We start from the raw sequence: 12,448 nt of genomic DNA, 5'->3' as shown, positions 1-12,448 counted from the left end.
CTATAGGAGGAACTTCACAAATATCTAAATTATATACATTAGGAATTAATAGAGACTTTCAAATCGTATTAAAGCTTCCTGTGGTATGTGCCATTTGTTCATATATGTATGTGGATATGTGTATGTGATGGATATGGATACATTCACATACATATATATATATATACACACAACCCTATAATAATTTTTTTCCCAAAGCAGTAGAGAGTAAGTTGCATAATCATGGCCCTTTATCTCTAAATATTTTTGTGTGTATTTCCTAAGAATAAGGATATTCTCTTATCAACATATAGTTAACAACTTCAGTAAATTCAACATTTATAATTTTGTCTAATATACCATTGGTATTCCAGTTTTGTCAATTGACACAGTAAAGTCCTTTTTTTTTTTTTTAAAGATTTATTTTTTTCTCTCCCCTTCCCCCTGCCCCAGTTGTCTATTCTCTGTGTCCATTTGCTAGGTGTTCTTCTTTTTGTCGGCTTCTGTCGTCAGTGGCACAGGAATCTGTGTCTCTTTTTGTTGCATCATCTTGCTGCGTCAGCTCTCGGTGTGTGCAGTGCCATTCTTGGTCAGGATGCACTTTCTTTCACCCCGGGCGGCTCTCCTTATGGGGCACACTCCTTGTGCGTGGGGCTCCCTTATGTGGGGGACACCCCTGCGTGGCATGGCACTCCTTGAGCACATCAGCCCTGTGCATGGGCCAGCTCCACATGGGTCAAGGAGGCCCGGGGTTTGAACCGTGGACCTCCCATGTTGCCCTATCCACGGGGCCAAGTCCATTTCCCAGTAAAGTCCTTTTTAACACTTTTTCCTCCACTAAAGGATCCAAATCTATAATCAAGTACTATATTTAGTAGTCATGTCTCGTTTGTTACCTTTAACATGAAACTGTTCTTCAAACTTTTGTCTTTTATGACATAACATTTTTAAAGAAACCAACCTCCTCCCCCACCTCCCACCCCCACCTTTTTGTAGTAGAAGTTCCTCATTTGGGGTTTGTCTGACGTGTCATTGTAATTAGATTCAGGTTGTGCCTTCTTGTCTGAAATATTGCACAAGTGATACTTTCTTAGGGTAGTACATTAGTGGCAGACAATGTCCATTCACCTCTCATTAGTTAGTAATGATCCTCCAGTCAGAGCTTGTCCAATTTCTCCATTCTGTAAGCTGTGATTTTTTTTTCTTAGAAAAATTTTTTTCCTTACAAAGTAATTTTTCCCTTGAAACTCGTAAGTAATCTGTGGGGTGACACTTTAAAATCACACACATATCCTAGCCTTCATTAAAACTTCCCACTTCCAATAGATTTAATGTCCTTTGATGATTTTTGTGTTATTTTTTATAGTAACTACACTTCCTTATAATAAATTCAAGATTACACAGCATATCTATACATAAATACTGGTATAAGTCTTAACCAGTAGCATAAAATACAGAATTCTCATATCCACCCTATCATTAACACCTTGCATTGGTTCATTTGTTACAATTCATGAAAGAACGTTTTTATAATAATTGTACTGTTAACTGTAGTCCATCGTTTACAATTGGGATCATTGTGTTGTACAATTCTATGTGGTTTATTTTTTTTTTTCTAGTAACATATACAACCTAAAATTTCCCCTTTTAACCACATTCAAATATCTAATTCAATGCTGTTATTATGTTCACAGCGTTGTGCCACCATCACCATCATCCATGACCAAAACTTTGTGATAAACTCTCACAGGGTTGTTTTGAGGGTTGAATGAGTTAATAATCATTAGTTAGCATTTAGTATGCTGTCAGTTCTTGTTAGTTATTATGATTGTTACTATTTTTCCACTAAAGCCAAAAACTGCTAAAAGATAATAAATGGATGGCTCTCTTTTATCTACGTTTCCAAATATCTTTCCAACATAAGCAAATACCAACATGAAGTTCAGATACCGTAAGACTTGTGATTCACTGATTCTGAAAATATTTGAGTTGGAGGAGAGACTGCACTCAATTTTGCTTGCTGAATAGGCTTTCCATATTTAAATTAATTTTTTTAATCTTATAAAAAATAGTATGGATCAAAATGAAATGATTAAAAGGTTGACTGTTAAGTTTAGGATTACTGTTTTCTTTGGACATAGTTCATCTGGCAAATACAACATTTTTCCTAGGGGAAACTAATAGTTAAGTTGAAAGGAGGTTCAGATAACTTTAGAGTCTTTTAATTGAAAAGCCATTTTGTTAGAAACCAAGCTGTTTTGTTTTTTTTGTTTGCTTTTCTGGTTTTAACAAAGCTGTTTTGATCAACTTTAGCTGCCCAGCAGTCATCACACAGGATGGCATATCCATAATTCACCTCTATTATTTGTTCCTGCTCTTAGTCTCCTTGTCTTCTTAGACATCTAGTAAGTTCATCCTGTAAAGTAGTATTAATCAGGCAGGATTTTTATTTCTTTTTATTTACTTTTTTATTGAGGTATAACTTAGGACTCTAAAAGTCTCAAAAAATAGTTACAAAATAATTACATATATCTAACTCTGTATCTAGACATAGAGATAGATGTCTGTGTAACCACTACTCAGGTGAAGAAATGAAACATTTCCAGTCTCTCAAAAGATTTCCTCATGCTTCTTCCTAGTAATCATTTTTCCATCTAAGTCACCATAGATCAGTTTTACCTTTTCTTGAACTTCATATAAATTGAACCATTGAGCTGATGTCTTTCTTCCAATATTATGTCTGTGAGCCTCAACCACGTTGCAGCATGTAATAGGAGTTCCTTCTTCATATTATATAGCATCCCTTTGTGGGAGTATATCAGAAATTATTGATTCATTGAATGTTGATGGACATTAGGGTTGTTTCTACTTTTTAACTAATGCAAATATAAAATGTGAACATTCTCACGTGTCTTTTGCTGAACATATAAACACTTCATTCTTTTGGGCAAATATCATGAGTGGAATTGCTACATCATAGGATATGCACATATTTAGCTTCAGTAGCTTTAGTTTTCCAAAGTTATTTTATCACTGCATTTCCACCAGCTGTGTATCAGAATTCCAGTTGCTCTATATTCTCTGCGGTACTTAGTAGTGTCCGTCTTTAATTTTTAGGTATTTGAGTGGGTATGGAGTGGTATTTTGTTGAGGTTTTAATTTGCATTTCCCTGAGGACTAATTCAGCCAGGGATTTATTTTTTTGTTGTTGCTTTTTGATTTGTTTTATCTATCTATCTATCTATCTATCTATCTATCTATCTATCTATCTATCTATCTAATTTTAGGAGGTACTGGAGATTCTGGAGATTGAACCCGGTCCTCGTACATGTGAAGCTGACCCTCAGCCACTGAGCTACACCGCTCCACTGATTTGTTTTATTTTATCACACATTTTCAAGCTGCTGCCTTGAGATTTTGATTCATCCAGTTTCCTGAGGTGGTGCCCAGGCACCTAGATTTCTAATAAGCTCCACAAGTGATTCTGTTGTCACATTACCTCTAATTAAAAATCATTTGTGGGAACTTCCTAAGGGTTTATTTTAAAGTCTCTATGAATGTTTTCATAATCCAGTAAAGAGTCATGACAATAAGAATATAAAAATTTTCTATTTGAAACACGTTAAACAGATGGAGCTATGATTAAGGAACTTCAATATTTGATTAAATAGAGAAAACTACAGTCTACTTCACTGAAAATCACAACTATTGCTCTTTCTTGATTTTATCCACTCATTAGATTTACCTTTATAAAATGTTCTTCCATAAAAAATGATGTGTTCAAAAGGGAGAAGATGGTTATTTTAGCATCACAGATAACTCTGTACTCTCTTAGTTATTTGGTAATTTAATTAGACAGTATCTATTTAAAATGCTGCTTTTTATGGAAAGACTATTCTACAACAGATAGGTTAATCAGTAATCAATAGAAACAGTAACCTTGATTCCTTTACTTTTAATTGTGTACATAAATTTAAAAATTTTGCAATAGAAATCATAGAAAAATATTCTTTCAGCAGAAATAGCCCATCTTCAAAGAATCTCATCCGTTCTGGCAAGATCATGGGCAACACCTTGTGCTCAGATACAGGAACTCAGTGGTTATAAAATCAGAGAACCTTTCACATGAATTCTGAAGTATACCTTACCAACAAGAAAGAATAGAATTGCTTCCTGGGCTTGAGTTCTTGTGCCATTTTGTTGAAACAAAGTAGTTAATTTTTACTATTTAGCAGCATTATCTAAGTATTCTAGCTTCTATGAGAACACTAAACCAGGGGGTTTGATTCCAAACAGGATAAAACTGTGTCATGGGCTGGGTGTTATATGGGCCAGGTTATTATTTGTGGATCTCCTCACATGATAATCAGTTTCTCTTCACTGAACACTTGTTAAGTCTCTCCTTGGCAGTACTTAACTAACTTTCTAAGTAAATTTCAATTAAGATTTGCTCCAGCAGCTTATTAGGCCTTTAATGGATGTTATTTATATTCTTCTTGTCTTCTGAATTAAGAGACGGGAAATAATTTTACACACATAAGCAAACCCTGAACCAATATTTGATTCTTAGAAACTTGATACCAGTATTACTTAGAAAGAGCTGTGAGTTAGAAACCCAAGGAAAGTAGAAAACAAATTGGTCTGCTTGGCTGCTTGTAGCATAGAACAGACGTAGATCACTTTTTAAGAGGAAGAAATAGATACTTTCTTCAGACCAGTTATTTAACTTTGGGCAGAAGTTTTATATTAGAGAATATTTTCACACACTACAATGCTTATATTAAAATATACAAAGCCGAGGGGAGCAGATGTGGCTCAGGCAATTGAGGACTTGCTTCCAACATGGAAGGTCCCGCGTCTGGTTCCCTGTGCCTCCTAAAAACAAAAACAAACACAAGCAAACAAAAAGCACAAGGGAGCCAATGTGGCTCAGCGGTAGAGCACCGGATTCCTACTTATGATGTCTCGGGTTCAATCCCTGGCCTGGTACCTCAATCAATCAATCAATCAGTCATAAACGTACACACCACACAGACACACACATACACAGACCTAAGAGTATAGTCAGATTAACATGGATAAAAGAATCCTAAATGCTTAAACTTTGAATGTAGTCTATTTTCTGAGCGTTTCCCCCCTTCCCTTTTAAAGTCCTTTTGTGCTAGTGTTGTTTGGAATGGCTTTTTTTTCATAAGCTTGCTGGTGAACATAATGGAAGTTTTTTCTCTAATTCTTGCATCCTGGAAGTAAATATAAGTCTTGGTCAGAATTTAACGTTGAACTGGGTTATACAGTTTTACCATGCCTCTATTGTATAGAGAAGAAGTATGTAAAATAACTTGTCTAACAGCCTATAGGATACATTAACTGCTGATCCCTCTGCTCTCAGTGTTTTATATTTATATATATATAAAGTTCTTTTGAAAGGTAAATATTTTATAATTCTCTTAAATTTAACGGTTCCCAAAGATTTTCCCAGAGTCACTGATTTATTGGTGGCATTTTAAGTTCCCCTAAATAAATCTCCATATATTTGCAACAGAATCAAAAGATTGAAACATTTCAAAGAGTACATTATACACACAATTTATAATCAAAGTCTATTAAACATGACACCAAGTATTTATGAGTATTTAGTGAAATTATGGCATTAGTTACATAAATATGCAAAAATCCACTTTCTGTACTCACCTTCCATAGATAAGAAAGAAAAAATTAACTCCTGGAAATGGCATTAAATTTTGTTAAATGAGAGTATATGATGACTTGAAAGTTCATGGAACAGTATCCTAAAAATGATTAAAAAAAAAAAAGATAGAAATTAACTCAGCTTATGTATACTCAGGCCAGATTCTCTAACTGAAAGTTTTCAAACTTAATTAGTATTTAGTAGGGCTCACAGATTCCCCGAGGTGCACATTCCAAACTGCACATGTCAGTGAATGGTTCTTGCAGATTAAGTGGTAAAATCTCATAACATCCTGACACAGTAAGTGCTCAGTGAGTTTCTGCTGAGTGAATGAGACATTTAATGAGCATCTACTACAATTAAGGCACAGTGAGACATAGTAGTTATGAGCCTTTTCAGTTTGTTTCTGTGACCCATTATTAGAGATAACCTGTTTTATTCAGCCATACTAATGTGTTATTCAAGCTTTACAGTTAAGACATGAGCTTCTAAGCCTAAGAGGAAGAGAAATAAAATGAGCTAAATAAAATTTGCTGTCGTACATATGTGAATGTTAATTCATTGCATACTGTCCAGAGAAGACAGCTGACAATTAGCCCCTCCCTGGTGAAATAACGGCAAAAAGACTTCCATTTGATTTTTTTAAAAATTTTTTTAAAATATTTATTTATTTAATTTCCCCCCTTCCCCGGTTGTCTGTTCTGGGTGTTTATTTGCTGCATCTTGTTTCTTTGTCCGTTTCTGCAGTCGTCAGCAGCACGGGAAGTGTGGGCAGCGCCATTCCTGAGCAGGCTGCACTTTCTTTTCTCACTGGGCGGCTCTCCTTATGGGGCGCACTCTTTGCGTGTGGGGCTCCCCTACGCGGGGGATACCCCTGCGTGGCACGCACTCCTTGCGCGCATCAGTACTGCGCATGGACCAGCTCCACACGGGTCAAGGAGGCCCAGGGTTTGAACCGCGAACCTCCCATGTGGTAGACGGACGCCCTAACCACTGGGCCAAGTCCGCTTCCCTCCATTTGATTTTATTTGTAAAAATATATTAACTCCTTATTACTTTTAATGTCTTTTATGTAATATTTTGTTGTGAAACTGTTTCAACCCAGCCTTTTCTGTTATAACATGAACAAACAAATTGGTTCATTCACGTGTGAGCATTTAGTTTTTCTGGATTATTTATAGCCTTGAATTCCTAATGAGACTATTAGAGCAGTTTTTTTCTGGGCTTTTAAAATTATACTTGGTTACATCAATTATTACAGTGGGATTTTATTTTGGGCTTTCAACTTGTTTTCAACTTCTTTCTATACAATTTCGCTATATGTCTTCTTAGAACATAGTAGTGCTTAATAATTACTGCCAACCCCCTTTTAATGAAAGTAATACAGAAATCCACTAAAGGGCAAAAGTGGCTATGAGCTAAAGAAAGAGTTGATGTTTAAAAAGAGCTCTTTGCTTGAAGATGAGTAGATTTTATTTTCACCACTCCTGGAATTAGAAATATTCCTGTCTAAGGAATTCTCTGCTGAGAGTTAAAAAAAAAAAAAAAAACCGAATGGCAAAGAAACATAAGATAAAGAGCTGACCCTAGTATCCAAAGCACCAGGGGACTGTAGAGGCCTTGTTATAAAATTGGTCTCCTTGGAAGGGCTGGCACTTCTATTTATTATCATAGAAAAAAAAATATGTCTTCCCTGTAACTTCAAACCAAACAGGGCAGCGTTAGAGCCCCTAAAATGGAGCAAGAACACTACTCTTCAGATTTCTTTGACAAGAATTATTTCCTGCATAAATGTTACCACTTAGGTAGTGTTTGTTTTAACTGACATTGTCATGGTTTATTCTGTTTGTGTGTGTTTAAACAATTTGTCTGCAGATTCTCAGGTACATTTGTTGGAAAAAAAAGTTCTTCAAATGTGAGACAGTGATTATTAAACCTTTGTGCTTGCAGATGCTGTGAAGCCACCTGGTAACTCCTCACAAGCACCAGCTGATTTACCATTAGCTATAACTACAGCCCCACCATCCACCCAGGTGGATTCTTCCTCTGCTACTCTACCTCTTCCATATCAGCTAATTAACCTTCCAACACACCTGGAAACTCTTGCCATCCAGGAGGATCCTCAAGACTACCTCTTGCTAATCAACTGTCAAAGCAAGAAGCCTGAACCCATGAGGTAAATTGCACATGTGTGTGATATGTGTGTGTGTGTGTTTTACTCTTAAGCCATTTATGTAGACTTATATTTCAGGTTTGTTTCCTCCAGTGATGATTTCTGATATTCAAGAGTTTATTGAAAAAGCAATTTCAATCACCTTTGGAAAATTACGGTTATATCTACAAGGCTCATTTGGAAATCTTTGTTTACTATTTCATAGTCTTTGTTACAGACTCACAGTATTACTTGCTTAACAGATTTCACTGACTTATAAATGGTGATCTTGCTCCATTTCTTATGTGATTGTAAACCAGCCAAGGGTCATCTTTTGTTTCTGAAGAAGGAGAGGAATACCTGCTACTAGAAGACTTTGAGAGCAAAGCGATTTCATTGCAGTGAGTGTGTCATGGTTGTTTTGGATCTGTGTGAGAAATTAATCATACAGGTAAAGTCCCATTATAGCAAATTCTAGGGAATATACAAATGGGATTGTGATGAAATTTGAAGATATTAAATATATTTCTAAACATTCTTTCCAGTCTTCATATTCAGCGATAATAGAGCTTTCCCCAAACCTTGATTTTACAAATTATTGAGTAGAAAAAAATGTGTGGAGTTCAGTATTTTGACAGAAGGTGTTATAAAGCCTTTCCCAAGTCCTTGGTTTCTGTGTCATCCATCTCTGCCCCTGCACCCCTCCTCTTCTGAACTATAAGGTATTTTAATTTGATCTTTGTTGTCATTTGATATTGAGTATGTTGCTGAGGTGACAGAGGGAGTTGGAGGACTGTTGTTTTATTGTTTTAAAAGGGAGCAGGAAAATGGTGATTAGGAAGCCTGTCTTCCTACACAGCTATGTGACAATTAGCAAAATCACTGGTCCACTGGATATATTTATTATCTTAATTTACAGAATTAAAAGTGGGGGTGAATTCATAATAGATATGGAAGATTTTTTAACAGAGTTCTAAGATATAAAAACATAATTATTTTTATAACAAAAAAGATTTGTTGACCTTTTCTCTTATAGCAAGTGATTGTTAACATAAGCCAGGATCAGAGAGAGCACTTGTTAATAAAAATTTTTTAATAGAATTTGTTAAGATCCACAAGATGGTTTCTGTAAACCATTGTCTAAGATTATAGAAATAGCTCACAAATATTCCAAAGATGGGTTTCTTTATAATTTTTATAATGGGATTTTACCTGTAAGAACAACAAAAGTTATAAATCAACATTACTTAATATCAAATTCTAATTTGATTTTGCTTGTTTGCTGTGAGTATTTAAAATTACATACTTGCAACTTTGTCTGTACTACTAATTAAGATTTTATTTTATAGAGATTCACAGTTACTTTTCAATTTTAAAAGCCAACAGCTAAGTGAAATTTTTCAGTACATTTTCATTTTAAATGGTGCCTTTCAGTGATCTCACTGGTACCACAGTTTTTCGGTGGTAGTAGAAATTATGCTCAAAACTATTGCAAAAGTGACATTTGAATTACAAATATTTATAAAGTACCCACTGTGTGCCCACTTTTGTGGTAGGTACTACAGAGGTACAAACTGTTTAAGATTAAGTACCTCATGTACAATCACCTTCATAGTGTACAGGTAATGCTTGTTAAGAAGTCAAAGCATACACACATTAAGTATTTATAGGCTAAGATAATATACAAAAATTGCCTTGGCAAAGCTTGCAGATTCAGCCAAGACATGAATGTGCTCCTCAAGGAAACCTCCCCCAAACTCTCAGGTTGTATTAAATTTGTTTCTTTGGGTTTCCATGGCATCCTAGTTGTGCCTCCATCTCTCTGTTTTATCACAGCATTGGAAATAGCTTGATATTTTTATGTATTCTCCACTAAACTATAAGCTAGTCAAGGGCAGGGAGGGAACTTTATTATTCTTCGTACCCCTAAATGCTTTTCACTCACATGTTTAAACTAAATGTAGTACAAATGTTAGGATATGTTTAGGGGCATTAACATTCTAAGAAGAAAAAGTGCAAGGGTTTTTAAAAAGGAAGTGATATAACGAGAAGCTTCAGAAGTGGAGTAAGATTTGAACTACCCATGGTTGATAGGAGAAGAGGAAACTGATAAAAAAATTGTGCAAAAATGAAATGAGCAAAAGGAGAGGTGAGAATGATAGTGTGTGTGTGTGTATGTGTGTTGGGTTTTAAAGAGGAGACCCTGCCTGGAGTAAAGGGTTTGATTTGGGGACTAGTAGGACAGGAGATAGTGCACACGGAATGGAGCCAGGTTATTGGTAGTCTCAAAGCCTGGTGGAGTAGTTTGTAGCTTTCATAGTGTTCCACAGCCTGTAGGAAACTTTTTTAGGTTTTTCTCTGAGTAAGTAAAAACTGTGTTTTGAAAATATTGATCTTACAGGAGAGTAGAAGTCTTGGACCCATGGATAGATTGGAAAGAAGTCCAGTTAGGAGGGTTCATTAATGTAGATCTCGCCAGAGATGCCAGCCAGAACTTGGGGTGGTGAGAGTGGGCATAGAGCAGGGGAAGAGAAACTTGGGCAGAAAGAAGGACTTTGTGCCTGAGTGACGGTGGGGATGAAAGAGAAGGAATCAAAGCTGCCCGAGTTTTGAGCCTAGGAATCTGGATAAAGACATTTCATGCAAGTCAGGAAGAACTATCAATTGAGAAGTAAATTGAATTGGGTTTGGGACACACTAAAGGTGATAGAGAGATAATTAAGTTGAAATATCTTTTGAGCAATTAAAAAATATGGGACTCATAGTTTGGTGAGAAGATGGGTATTGTCAGAAATCAGGGGTGGGGAATGGATTTGGCTCAATGGATAGAGCGTCCAACTACCACATGGGAGTTACAGAGTTCAAACCCAGGGCCTCCTGACTCGTGTGGTGAGCTGGCCCACGCAGCGCAGGGAGTGCCCTGCCAGGCAGGGGTGTCCCCCGCGCAAGGAGTGTGCCCACAGGTGGTTTAAAGATTTATTTTTTTATTTATTTCTCTTTCCTTCCCCCTCCCCCAGTTGTCTGCTGTCTGTGTCCATTCGCTGTGTGTTAATCTGTGTTTCTTTTTGTTGTGTCAGCTCTCCGTGTGTGCGGCACCATTCCTGGGCAGGCTGCACTTTCTTTCTCGTTGGGCGGCTCTCCTTACGGAGCACACTCCTTGCATGTGGGATCAAGGAGGCCCGGGATTTGAACCGCAGACCTCCCTATCTGTTGAGCCAAGTCTGCTTCCCCCACAGGTGGTTTAAAGAGCAGTCAGTCAGCTTTATGAACTGTCTGGCCACTGAGTTTTTGCATGCTCTTCACAGGAAAAGCTATTTCTTGTGTCTATGCCTTAATCCTTTACCTTTCTCAGAGGTTTGTGCCTATCTAACTCCAGTACTAAAGGGATTGTGGTTTTATGTGTGGATTTAATAGGTGGAGTTGGAGGTACACCTTAATTCAGGTACAGGACATGAATTAAAGCAAATGCTTTTGGTGGTTTTGTGGTGGCATTTTTTTGTCTGGTTTATAATCGTACAAAATTAAAGAATGTGCTTTAAATCTTATGGGTCACACAAAAAAATCCAATGAAAAGAACCATGCATTTTGATTGCTAAGCTATAAATATATTTATTAAAATAGATCATAAGTCTTTATCATATTAACATCTTTTTCTGTCGTTAATAATATTTATTTAGAACACATGCTGATTCTGCAAAATCCACCTCTTCTGAAACAGACTGCAATGATAACGTCCCTTCTCATAAAAATCCTGTTTCCTCCCTGAGCAAACAAGGAGTGAATGGCTTTTTTCAGCAGCAAATGATGTATGACTCTCCACCATCACGTGCTGCATCTATTTCTGTAGACGCCAACCTGTATAACCTGCCCAGAAGTTACTCTCACGATGTTTTACCGAAAGTATCGCCATCGAATACTGAAGCAGATGGAGAACTCTATGTTTTTAATACCCCATCTGGCACATCGAGTGTAGAGACTCAAGTGAGGCATGTGTCTATTAGTTACGACATTCCTCCAATACCTGGTAATACTTACCAGGTTCCACGAACATTTCCAGAAGGAACCTTGGGACAGACGTCAAAGCTAGAGACTATTCCAGATATTCCTCCACCTCGGCCACCGAAACCACATCCAGCTCATGACCGATCTCCTGTGGAAACGTGTAGTATCAAACGCACGTCCTCAGACACTGACAGTAGTTACTGTATACCTACAGCAGGAATCCCTCCATCGCGTAGCAATACCATTTCCACTGTGGATCTGAACAAATTGCGAAAAGGTCAGCTCTCGTTGGCTCCCATTGTAGCAGAGATTAATGATAGAAGATGTTTATGTGACTATTTGTTCTTTTAAGCAAGCTGTGCTGTTAAATGGCAGTCTTTTTTTTTCTCCAGCTATGCAGTTACCCACTCATATAGCCAAGATAACAGAGTTTCAGTAGATCTGTGGAAGGATCTGTGTGCGTATGAGCCTGTTTGCATGCTCTGCTGGAAGGGAGAAAACGTTGGGGTTTTTCATCCCTGAAGAAGTCTGGCCCTGGCAATGCCTTCCTGCCTCAGGAAGTGTGCACTCCTCTCTCCCGCTTTCTCTATATCCTGGGTGGGTAGACCCCTTTTGGGGCAGAGGAA

The 12,448-nt window shown here is 37.1% G+C and overlaps 1 protein-coding gene across 10 annotated transcripts in view; it reads left to right on the top strand.

Annotated features, from left to right (window-relative positions):
- GAB1 (GRB2 associated binding protein 1) overlaps nucleotides 1-12,448 on the top strand; it is a 140,832-nt gene that overhangs the window by 101,894 nt on the left and 26,490 nt on the right. For 7 of the 10 annotated variants that reach the window (XM_004471925.4, XM_004471923.4, XM_023582653.3 and 4 more), the window contains exons 3-4: nucleotides 7,619-7,844; nucleotides 11,498-12,099. In XM_004471925.4, the coding sequence (XP_004471982.2) occupies nucleotides 7,619-7,844; nucleotides 11,498-12,099 (828 nt within the window). Of the gene's footprint in view, nucleotides 1-7,618; nucleotides 7,845-8,140; nucleotides 8,222-11,497; nucleotides 12,100-12,448 lie in introns of all 10 variants that reach the window. The other 3 variants (XM_004471924.4, XM_004471922.4, XM_023582652.3) reach the window with 1 other exon arrangement.

The sequence above is a fragment of the Dasypus novemcinctus genome, chromosome 1 (genome assembly GCF_030445035.2).
Source record: "Dasypus novemcinctus isolate mDasNov1 chromosome 1, mDasNov1.1.hap2, whole genome shotgun sequence".
Classification (NCBI taxonomy): domain Eukaryota; kingdom Metazoa; phylum Chordata; class Mammalia; order Cingulata; family Dasypodidae; genus Dasypus; species Dasypus novemcinctus.
This window is presented reverse-complemented; position numbering and strand designations above follow the sequence as displayed.